We start from the raw sequence: 12,482 nt of genomic DNA, 5'->3' as shown, positions 1-12,482 counted from the left end.
CAATTTGTTTGTACCAATCTACTGTAAAATCAACCTGCTGTAACTCAACAAAAATTGCCCAAGAAAGCCAATCATTCAAACTGGCTCATTTGTGTTTTATAAACTAACTACATTCTAAATTCAACTTTTATTAAGAGTTTAAAAATGTCATACCAAGTGCTATGTACACTAGGATTTCTAATTGTGCTTTAGCTCGTCAATATACGCACAACTAGAAACTGTACTGCAGACAAAGAAAAACATTTGTCCCTTGTATATATTAACAATTGTAAATTGTAGAGAACACAGGATAGTACACGGTTAAAAAAATCACAGGATAGATAGGGTCAGCAATGTAACAATTAAGGCTTAACAAAAAAGGTCCTGAAAGTCTGAACTTCTAACTTCTTCAGCATCTTAAAAAAAACAACAACAAAACAGTATTTTTTCCTCCCACTGTTGTCTTGTATACTACCTACTTTGAACATCCATGCATGCCTAAATATTGTTTTCTATTTCACCAGGAGATACAAAGTTTATGGATTGTACTCTGTTCTAAAAACGTATCCATTAGCAAAAGTAACTTGCTAAAAAGTTATACATGTATATTCTGAACATATTTACTGTTTTTAAACTAAATACACACGGTAAATAGCTAACATTTTTTCATCCTGTAATATTTTCAGGGAGATAATGCAGAAAAAGCGAAGTGTTGAACTTTCAGACAAATGCAACTAAGCAGAAGCAGTAAGATATAGTACAGGGTAATTTCTTACCTGAAACTTTGTTTCTGAGCTCCAGATCCACCAATCCAGAATGAATGGGGATTCGAATGGGGTTTCCTTCTCAGACTTGTCTGTCAAAAGAGAGCAGCCAATCATCTTCAGCTTGGTGTACCTACTTCTTTCTTGAACGAAATCCCAATTACGTACTCCTAATGCTGTTAGAAAGACAAGGCAACCTATACAGCTTACCATGACTCCGGTAGCAACTAAATTTAGAGGGGTCACCGGATTGGTGGATCTAAGACAAAGAAACTAATTTACAGAGAAGAAATTGCTCTTTCCCATGCCCTGAATCAACCAATCCAGAACAAGTGCTTTTAGGTCAAAAAATCGTTTTACCAAGATTAAGAGGGATGAGAACAAACTATAGCTCAGAAAATGAAGTATGTGCTATAGCCTCAACCACCATTTACATCCAGGGAATATGTTTCATTAATTACTAGAAGGTTAATTTCCAGGTTTCCAAAACAGACATCGCTTCTTAACCCATGATGCTGGTTCTCTCTCAAAACGTTGCTCTACTAAACTACCTCCACAAACATGCTTTGAACCATTTTACTACAATGATTCTTGGCCTTTTTCTGAGTCTCAAAACAAATTCAATTTTCCCTGAGTACACCTAGTAAAAGGTAACCTTAACAGCTTTTCTAATCTGAATTATGCCAGAGTTCAGTGTATTTGTAGTATCACTGTCTTTCTGAAAAACTAATCAGAGAAGACTGCAAGATAAGATAAACCATTCTCTTAAGATAATTATTAGAAAAATTTGTCCTTTATATTGCCAAAATCAAATGACAAAGCCTAAAATCAAAGGCAGTTCATGTGCTACCTTTAGGTGTATATGCAGGTTATAAAGTGGGTTTAAGTGGCAAACCTACTAGAGCAGAGGTTTTCAAATTATGGTCCGCGAGCTCCATTCAGGTGGTCCGCGGATAGTTCCCTCTAAGGTGCATGCCTGGGTAGCTGCACACGTGAGAATGAAGGGCCGCCCACTAATTAGTGGAGCCACGCAGGCATGGCTCCACTAATTAGGTGCCTGGACCCTGGAAAAGGCGCACATATAAGGTGAGGTGGTGGCCGGGGGGGGGGGGGGGGACGGACGGACTAGGCGGTAGGGGGAAGTGGGGTGAGAAGAGGAGGTGGGGGGAATTTGGGATATGCTGAGAAAGAGGCGACTTGCCCCAGCTCCAGGGCTGCGACTGCCAGGAAGAGATGGCCCTCCTTCCCAGCCTCAGCTGTGGCTCAGGAGAGACCCCCCTCTTTACCAGCCCCAGCTCGGTGGCTGCCACAGTGCGGGAGAGACGGCACATCCATCGCATTAGAAAGGTAAGACTACTGATATTAAAATATGAGTTGTGTGCTTTTATTTGTAGAACAAAAAACGTTTATTAAGGGTTTTTTTTATATATATAACGTGCTTTTATCCAAAGCACTTTACAATAGTTAGCTAATGGTACAAACAACATTTGGAAAGATCATTAAATGGTCCACCGAGACCATCAGCAATTTTCAAGTGGTCCAAGGGAAAAAAAAAAAAGTTTGAGAAACATTAATTAGAGGAAGCCTTCAAGAACACAACCATTAGAAGATGAATCCTGCAGATCTCTTATTGTGCCTCTTGCACCACTAACTGTGGATAGGTATCCAAAAGAGACTGAACTCCCTTTGTCCAGATATTGCTCAAAAAAGTCTAAAGTTACAAAGATACATAATTTTTTTAGAGTATCTATCCTCATGTTAGGAAAAGAAAACTTTTTCTAGAACTTGGGAAGATACTGTCAGGGCCACAGGTTCCAATACTTCTGCTTTCCTCATCAACCCCTCCCACAAGCCAGTGCATTGATTGTTCTAGTATCTCCTCAGGAAGTGCCACCTACATCAAAACAAAGGGACTTTGGAGAAAGATGGGAGAAAAACAACTGCCATTCACATTGGTTGTGTGTACCACTAATTTATCAAATCTGAAACTGCCTGGAACAAACTAGGGAAAGGATCTTCTGCACCTGTGTGTTCATGTGTTACTTTATTGCAGACATATCAATAAGTCTGCTGCAAAATAACATTTCAAGAAGACAAAAGGACTTGAGAGTTTGACATTAGGTCCAATCTATGATTTCAAAAGGACCTCAGTAGTTGCCATGTACATCACAACTAAGCAAGCCACAAGATGTCTAGGCATATGACTCTCACACATAAAGAGCACAACATAGCTTCTCAGGTAGTAAGAAAGCCACCCGAAATACCTAAATGAATCATTTCTCCAAGCAACGATAGAGTCAGAAAGTCATGAGAAGGAATGACCAAGTCACTATGAAAGCATCTCCTAAAAGTTCTGTGGAAATATGCTGCAGCATAGGTCTCAATTTCTTTGGAAGTGAAAACCTGCATCATGGAGACCCAACTTGAATGTCAAAGTTTCCTTGTTAATTTTAGTTGCATGGGCAGAGCTATCTTCTTGTTTAACAATTCTAACCAACTATAAACTCTCAATGAACCAAACTGATATACTATTTGCCATACACAAAGATTGAAGATTAAAATTAAAATGTGCAAATTGCTGCCACAGACTAAAAATTCTATGTTCAATTGGCATTGCTACATATTTTTAAAAGCTCAGTAAGTTAATAAAATGAAGTCTTTTCAGCCATCACTGCAGAAAAGTGTACACTCCACAAATGATATACAAGTCATAAAGATCCATAGAGTCTAGAATTTAATATTCAAGGATAGAATTTATCAAAACTAGAATTACTGAGGCAGCTGTATAGCTCACAGAATTGACACAATATAGTGAGCCTTTCACCTGTAGATCACTGGTTTCAAAAAAAAAAAAAAAAAAGAAAGAAATTCAGTTACTTAATACTGATCCTTAACAGCAATTTAGCAGCTTATGTAAAAAGAGCCTTGGTCTCAATTCCTAGTTAACAGGTGCCTATATCAAAAAGATCACTACAGTTTTCACCCTTATTTGTACAAAATGGGCCTTGGTAGCTGAAATACCTTCTAACCCCTAATGATGAAGGTTGAAGCACGAGTGCAACTGTGTGGAAAAGCTTGGGTTACTACTGCCAGGGCTATAGCTGTGTGTGAATATACAGGTGACTTCAATTTCCCCAGCTATTTTTTTTTTTTTAACTGGAGCAAATTTACTTGATTTTCATGAAGTTACTCCTTTTTCAAACTAATTTTTTTTACGTATGACATGCATTCAAGTATTTTAGCACCAGAAGGTATTGGTCATCTACTACTAAAACACTGGGAGATAACTTGGGGAAAACAGTACATGGAACGTGGTAGGCTGAACAATATAGCAAAGCACGTTAACCAGAGTAGTCACACCAGGGAGGTCACAAATTGGGAGGAAGGATTTTGTTATGCCACAGGCTTGCAAAATGTTTACAATCTACCATAGTTTAATAAAATGTCCTTAATGCTCACTGTGTGCATCTGGGAAATGTGTCCCTCAAACAGAGAAAGAACAAAGTGGAAATGCATGGCCGTGCCCACTAGCACAATCTTTTCTCCATTAAAATTTGAAAAGTTCAGAGAAGTGGATATTTTCTACAATTAATGATCACTAACAATACCCGTATGTGCAAATGTCAGACTCGGAACTTAGAGAATATAACAATAAAACAGATAGTATCAGTATAAAAGAACGTCACTATCGGAAAAAGCAGGAACATAAAGAAGCAGGTTATTTATAAAAAATCATTTAAAATGACACCGTATACATTCCTATTTCTCTCCCTTTCCATTTGTTTCCTCACTCCCTTCTTTGAAAAAAAAAAATCATGTTAGAGCAGCACTCCCTTACCTCTATGCTTCCTTTATTCTCCCCAATCTTTTCCTTTCCTGTTGGCATCCTTACTGTACCATCTACTTCATTTAGAACCTCTGAGCTGCAAAGTAAGAAGCAATAGCAATTTCACTTTGCCCACCACGCCACAAAGCTTAAAAGCAGTAAGAAATGTACAATTCTAGGAAAAAGGTTTAAGATTAAATTCAAGATGCCAATGCAACAGTGACTTCTGAAGTCGGTAACATTACTGCAGTAAACAATATGCATCAAAGAACAAATGCCAGATTGATACATCAGGTAGCAAGGGTGTTTCAGAGGACAGGGAAGGAAAGGAGGAAAGAAAAAAAGGGTACTGCATCCAACCTTCAAAACATATCCCCAAGTCCCATCCATGGCACAACCTGCATTGAGCCGTTTTACTGAAGTAACCAGGAAATATCATGCAAAGAATACCAGAAGTCCAAGTCTGCAGTAATGCTTAGAATAATCCTGCTTAAGGATGCGGATACAATCAACATTGTCTGTGAAATACGCAAGGTACAGGGGATATACCATGCACTTCCAATCAGTTTTAGAAACAGGAGAGGCCCAACTGAAAGTTTCAGATCATACAAGTGCACGATGACCATAGGAACGCATTGACATGTAACGCCATAGTTCTAGCAACACAGCGGTATCCATCAGGTCTACAAACAATATTTTATATCAGGGGTCGGCAATGCTCAGCACGCGGCTTGCCAGGGTAAGCACCCTGACGGGCCGGGCCAGTTTTATTTACCTGCTGACATGGCAGGTTTGGCCGATCGCGGCTCCCACTGGCCGCAGTTCGCCGTCCCGGGCCAATGGGGGCGGCGAGAAGCAGCGCGGGCGAGCGATGTGCTGGCCGCGGCTTCTCGCCACCCTCATTGGCCCGGGACGGTGAACCGCGGCCAGTGGGGGCCGCAATCGGCCGAACCTGCCACGTCAGCAGGTAAATAAAACTGGCCCGGCCCGCCAGGGTGCTTACCCTGGCGAGCAGCGTGCCGAACGTTGCCGACCCCTGTTTTAGATGTTAGAGCTTCCATCTAAAAGTATTCTGGCTCAAACTAACCTATTTAGAAAACTCAAATCAATTGTCACTGGTGTCTTGCGTACAGTAAAGAGCTTTGAGTGTACTAGGCAATTTAAAAGTGATAATTTCATAACTCCCACAAAAGCAGCATCTGTTACTTCTTCCTCTCTATGACTTGTATAGCTGCTACTATAAAAATACAGGTCAATACCTAAAGATTCACTCTTCCTTTTTCCCTAATCCTTTTCTTTTCTCTTGAACTCCCCTCCTCTGTTCCACACATCTAAATTCCAGCACACCTCCCTTCTTACTCTTGTAAATCCTTTTCCTCATTTCAGCTTCTGGCACTGGCTTTCCCCAAGATCTCGCCTTCCTCCCCTCTCTGTCCATTTTCCTCACTCCATCACCCACACTCTGCTGGCTCCAATCTAAGTAATCTCATTCCTATTCATTTTCTTTCTGACTCAATCCCTCCCCTTCCTGACACTGACAAAGCCAAAGCAATCGGTGTACTCTACAGACTCACTTCCACCTTGTAGCACTCTTTGAAAGAGACTCTCCCTTTCTGGCAGCATTTGTAGCTACAGTCTTCTCACATCTCCTGCCCCAGAGACGACTCCTCTCTCCTGCAACTTTAAGCCATTTTCTCTAGTCACTCCCTCAAGCACACACCACCTCTCCTTCCTTTTTCCTCTGCATGTGATTGTCTACTATCCTGCAGTCTTATTTGCATTTTTCCCTGACATTTCGTTGCTCTCCTTCCTTAAATCCCAGTCCACTACACAATCACAAGTGGTTTCAATCTCCATGTTGCTGACCCACCAATTCTGCCAAAGTAATGACTGTAGGTTGTGAGAAGCAATAGGCAAGATTGGTAGGTATCAATCCCACTGAGAGAGCACACTCACCAGTTATTACTCAGATTCACAACCTAGAAGTCTTGTTAGTTCCGCATTTGCTTCGGGACTTCCAGGTAAGAAATGTTTCCAAGATTATTTTTATCAGCTACATTTGGCAAGAAGAGTACCTCCTTTTCTTTCAGATGTAGACATAACCATTATCCATATCTCTCTGACCTCAAGATGGACTCATTATAATAAACTGTACATTGGATTGCACCTTAAAACCATCTGGAAACTTAAGCTGGTGAAGAATGCAACTGCCCACTTGCTTAGCGGTGTTTTGTACAGACAGTATATTACAGTGCTGCTCTGAGAGCTGCCTGAGTTGCAGAATAGTTTCCAGGTGGAATCTTGAAGGGTTTTTATTTTTTAAGTCCTAAATTGTTTGGGTCACAGCTACCTCCTCCAATTGTGATCATCCAGGTAGCTTAAGCTAGCACCCACTTGGTTTACTAGGGAAGGAGTTGCTGATGAGGTGTGCTCATGTGAAACACTTGATTCTGGAATTCAGTTGCCTTCTGAATTGAAGATCTTCAGCACACATTGCATGGCTTTTCCAGGAGGAGGTGGAGAGGTTTTTGGCAGGAGCTTCAATTATAGTTAATTTATTATTTATACCGAGGCACTTAAATGGTGGGGTGTTTGTATTAGATGGGCAGAAACTCCAGGCCATAAAAGTAATTTGTTAAGGAGGATGCGTTTCATCGATGCATTTTTAAAATACATGTTTAAGAAGGGTATAAACAGGTGCTTTTCAAATCTTAAATTAATCTTACTTCTAAATTCTTGTCCTTCTATAACCCTCCCACTCCACTGCAGTGTTATGTTTAATTTAGACTGTAAGCTCTTCAGGGCAGGGATCTGTGTTTGTAAAGTGACATGCACACCGAGAATGCTGTAGAAGATAGCAAGCTCAGCACTTGAAAAAATCTTTGAACATGTTTGGCTTCCTACCTTGATAAACAAGTCTTATGAATCCACCAAGACAACTAAGGCCTGAGAATAAGGATTTATGTTTCCACCCTGAACCAGATCTTACGGTGCACCATTAATCTTACAAATATGTACTTTGTTTTATATTAGATATACAATATTTTCCCCTCTAGTGCCTCCTTTCACCACCACTCATTATGCAAATCACAAGTCGGCAACAATTTTTTTGCTACCAATTAAAAAACATGGTGATAAAATAAACAGTGCAGCTGAATGAAAAGGACACTTTTAAACAGAAAACAAAATACACAAGTTGTCATCAATAATCTTTGATAAATATATATTTCTAGTAGTGTCAAATACCTGAGAATGGATTTTACTGAAAGGATAATGAAACTGAATGTTACATTATATTCAGAGTTTAAATGCCATTCAGAACTTGGAGCCAAAAATATCATTTATCAAAACGGATGGGTGAAAATTTTGCTCATTTTCATATCTTCTTAGGATGAAGTGCAGAAAATAATTTGATTTCTTGAGTGGTAGGAAGGTTAAGTTTACCTAACTTTACGAAGTGTAATTCAAAAGCGTTATTTTTATGTGTTCATGGAAAGTTAGGGATAGAAAAAAAAGCCTTTTGGACCATTCTAGTCAATTATCTGTTTACTTCTGGTTACTTCCTTACTGTGTATTTTCTAGTGATTTGTCCAGTCTATACAATGCATTTCACCAAAACTGGGTAACTACTACTTTACTACGATATTTGATATTAAAGTCATAGCAATTGTGTCAGATTCATTTTCATAGTCCAGATGGCACATCTGCTACAGTCTAGAAACAAGTTGGACTTCCAGGTTTCATATTTCCAGAGTATGTTCTCCAAGCAATGTACTCCATGCCTGCAAAAGAGGCTATTCAACCTTAGCTACTACTACCACATGAAAGTAACATTGCTAGATGATTGACCTCCTTCACCAGAGGTTAAGTACTAGTAAAGTTAATAAGTCAAGGTGGAAAGATTTGCAAAAGTACAATAAGATTATCTAAAATGCAAGCTGTCCTATAGAATGTTTAAATAAGTGAGTATAGGTAGCACACTCACTAAAGCTTATTTGGAGCATAACAGATGCAATTTAGAAACCTTAAAATATTTCACACTTGGCTTTACAAACAGAACCATTATCACACCAGAGTTAGTTTTCTTTTCTTTTTTTTTTAATAAATGCAATCAAGCTAAGGAACAATTTAAAGCTAGAACATCATGTTCTGAAACTCTCATGCTATTAACATATTGATACATTATCTTTTGTTTATCCCTGAATTCAGTCACACAGAATTACATTCCAGTTGCTACTGAGAACACACACCACACATTTGCGGAAAAAAAAAAAAAAAGTCTCACGTATAATCAAATACATATTCATTCCCAGCCTTTGATGCAGTAGATGCAGTAACCAAAACGCTAATTGCTATACCAAACAGGAAGGCACAAAAAAGCTTGCCTTTATAATCTTAATGCTTGTATCTTATTTCACTTACAAGAAACGTTCTAAATGCAAAAGCGCTGAAATAAAGCTTGAGTTTAAAATGGTCTCCATTTTAGAGATGCTGGCTAACATTAAGAACAGTTGATAAAAAACTGCATATTCTATTCAAATGGCCTTGGCTAGTCTTTTTTTTTTTTGTACATAGTGCTTTTCATTTGTGCTTACTTTACAGTTCCCAGTTTTCCACAGATTCTTAAGTCGAATATCTCTTAAGAAACAAGGCAAAACATTATCAAGTTGTTAAAAAAATAAATGTTTGTTTATGAAGACTCTGTAGATTCTATATAATTTTTAGCTCAGGAACAAAAGTATGTTTTACTTTTAATGCTAGTAATAGCAGTATTAAGTGTAAAAATATAGAAAACAGTTTGTAAATATGGCTATGTAATAATTTGTAAGATATACTTTTTTTTCCCCCTTCATCTTGTTAAGCTTTATTTTTCTTAATTTTACAGAAAACAGCAGCTCTGGCTTTTATCCTCATACATTCACTCTTTACGAGCACTGCAAGACTATACATACATTAGCCAAAGTAACCATACATTTTATTGGATTCTTATTGCATAACACAAAGAAGCTTTGATTTTTGTTCTTTAAAGAGATCCAAAATCTTTTAAAGTATTTTTTTAAAATCCCATCATTGTTTTTTTCCCCATTTCCCATAAGTAATCATAGCTAGATTAAATCATTCAAAATTCTTATTTGCTTTAGTTAGTTAGCAACACAGTAAAACCAGAAATTATTAAAATGCAGATGAGGCGGTCAAAAGACCACCAAAAAAGCTAAGTAAAACTACTCTACCTACCTGGCTTAAACACCAGTTAAATTTTAGCACACAGCCACCATGAGTAACCACCCATTATACGACGCAAAATAGCCCCTAGAATTCAGCTTGCATATTTTATATGCAATGCTTTTTGTTACTTGTATCTACATAAAACTCATTCCTGAACAACTAGATTTTTCCTCCAACTGATGCCTTGACTGGCATCACCAGCTATTGTTTGTAACATTACAAGCCATTAACATGAAGGAGATTCTGATGTCATCAACATGTGGCACCACTAAATCAGTAAGGATCAAGGAAGTTCATTAAGAACAGCTACTTAGCTACAGACCTCCGTGATCAGCACCAATGAGTTAATGAAATGCAGAAAGCATGATGGTAAAATGACTTTCAGAGAAGCTCTTGAGTTTCTGCTACTTAGTAAAAAGAACAAGATACAACAGTGCTCAGCCATGATGTGCAGATTTTATAAAGGGAGTTCACAGGTTTCCCAAACCAGGTAGTTTGCTCAGACTATATTACTAACAGCATGTGGAAGTGCCTAAAAATCCCAATTTGTGTCATCTTATGCCTATACAGCACCTACCACAATTCCAATGGTCAGTTAAAGCATGCAAGAGACATCTTACTATCTACATTATTTGTACTGCTGAAAGAAGATTAGCCATACTGGCTCAGACCAATAGTTCATCTAGTCCAGCATCCTGTCTTCCAACAGTGGACAGTGCAGATGCTTCAGATGAACAGAACAAGGCAATTATCGAGTAGCACCTAGGAGCCCCACTCATGGACAAGACCCCATTGTGCTAGGCACTGTACAAAAACAGATCAAAGATAGCTATGCACCATCACATTTAAATTTCTAATTAATAGGTAATGTTTAGTGCAGGCAAACTAGTACACAGAAAATATTAATCTTTATCGCCCATTCTAAACTTCCCCAGCCACTAATTTAAAAACACACTTTTCCCCCTCAGATGATCTTCTTATAATTCCTTTAACATTTTATGACTGCTCTTACTATTTCTATAAAGAACCCCTCCTCCCTCCAATTTCCCCATAGCCAACTTTCTGGCAACCTAAATTTAGAGGCATAAACATTTAGTCTCATGGTACATCAACTATAGTACCCAGGTTTTGTTAAGTTACACAGTTTGGAGAATTATTTACTGCATTGAACAATTCACAAAAGGTTTACTGCTGCTGCTGCAAAATATAAATTAACTCAGTAAATGCTTGCTCACTGAAATAAAAAAAATATCTTTTCAAACAAACTACAAACTTCAGGCTTAAGGAGTAAAAATAATTCCAAAAAGATTTTCTATACACTAGTCACTGTAAAAATACTGTATTAATTACAAAATATATTTGGTTGAAACAGACCTGAATGCTAAGGCATAAATTCTTTACATTCTAAGACAAACCCCTTTACATACTTGGTAATCAATTTAACCAAGTGATTCAAAAATACTGGGTAGCAAAGACTATTTCATTATAACCTATACTCAAGAGAAAGTTAAAGAACAAGATGCTGCATCTCAGGAGGATCTCCATGAACAAAAAAGGACAATGACTAAATTCTGAATGTCATCTTGTTTAAAAAACACCATTTGTTTAGCATTTTTTAATATATGCCACATAATCCACACAAATCATCAATTATTTGTAGAATTCAATAAATCTTTTAAACTACTTGTCAAATCCTAAAAAAAATAAAATCAATCACAAGCCCTTTTCAACTGCTCTCATAACGAAGGCTTTGAGATCCTGGTTGGGGGGGGGGTCCATATTTTTGGGAGGGGAGTGGCTTATTTGTTGAGTGACAGAACGAGGTTATTCTGGGGAACAATGAATGGGGGGGGGCAGAGGACAGGAGCGGGACTAGAGTAGGATGCCAGGAAGGGTGGGGGAGGCCCATTTGTTGGCCCTGGGGGTCTCGTCTTGGGAAAGGCAGGGGGCTCCCAAAGCCCAGCCCCGCTCACCAAACCGCCATTCGGGGGCCAGGGGGATTATCCCGATCGCGCACCTTCCACAAGGCCCGGGCGAATTCAAATGTCACCTTCGCTCGGGGCGGGTAGGAGGAAGCCCCCCTGCGGCGGGCTTTAGTCCCAGCGCCCCCGGCTGTAGGGGCTGGGGCCAGCCCCCTCTCCCAAGGCCCAGGACCGCTCCCCCCACGGCGAGGCCTACTCCTGGCTCAGCGCGGAACCTGGAGGCCCTCTCCGCCCCGCGCTCTCCTGCCGGCGGGACGAAGGGGGGCGCCGGCCTAGAGGAGAACCTGAGGGAAGCGACGGGGCGGAGCCGGGAGGGCAACCCCCGTGGTGGGGGAAGGGCTGTTCCGGTCGGCGGGCGCTCCGGGGGGGGGGGGGTCACTCACCATCAGCTCGATAGTCTTGTCCTCGATCACTGAGTCGGGCTCCATAGCGGCGGGCGGCTCCTCGTCCCCTCCCCCCCCGCGCCTGCCTCCCGCAGCGCGGAACCGAAACCCCACTGGCTCCAATCTCGGGCCGCCGCCGCGCCGCCAGCTGCTCCCTCCCCCCGCCCGCCGGACGGACAGACGGACGGACGGACGCACGCTGTAGCCGCCGCGGCGTACCCGCGCCGCGTTCCCGGAACAGGAAACGCCGCACCAACGCCCCCCACCCCTCGAACCGGAACGCCCGGAGAGCCTACAACTCCCGGCAAGCTCCGCGGCCCCT

At 40.4% G+C, this 12,482-nt stretch overlaps 1 protein-coding gene across 15 annotated transcripts in view; it reads right to left on the bottom strand.

Annotated features, from left to right (window-relative positions):
- Nucleotides 1–12,426, bottom strand: part of FBXW11 (F-box and WD repeat domain containing 11) — a 137,718-nt gene extending 125,292 nt beyond the window's left edge. For 3 of the 15 annotated variants that reach the window (XM_065555884.1, XM_024100221.3, XM_065555888.1), the window contains exons 1-2: nucleotides 4,582–4,615; nucleotides 756–835 (exon numbers count right to left, since the gene is read on the bottom strand). Coding sequence is in view for 4 of the 15 variants with exons in the window: in XM_005284094.5 (XP_005284151.1) it covers nucleotides 12,161–12,205 (45 nt within the window). In the remaining 11 variants the exon portion in view is untranslated. Of the gene's footprint in view, nucleotides 1–755; nucleotides 836–4,581; nucleotides 4,616–11,812; nucleotides 12,038–12,160 lie in introns of those variants that run through there. The other 12 variants (XM_005284091.5, XM_042850766.2, XM_005284089.5 and 9 more) reach the window with 9 other exon arrangements.
- Between the last annotated feature and the right edge of the window lie 56 nt (nucleotides 12,427–12,482).

Source organism: Chrysemys picta, chromosome 8 (assembly GCF_011386835.1).
Source record: "Chrysemys picta bellii isolate R12L10 chromosome 8, ASM1138683v2, whole genome shotgun sequence".
Taxonomy (NCBI): domain Eukaryota; kingdom Metazoa; phylum Chordata; order Testudines; family Emydidae; genus Chrysemys; species Chrysemys picta.
This window is presented reverse-complemented; position numbering and strand designations above follow the sequence as displayed.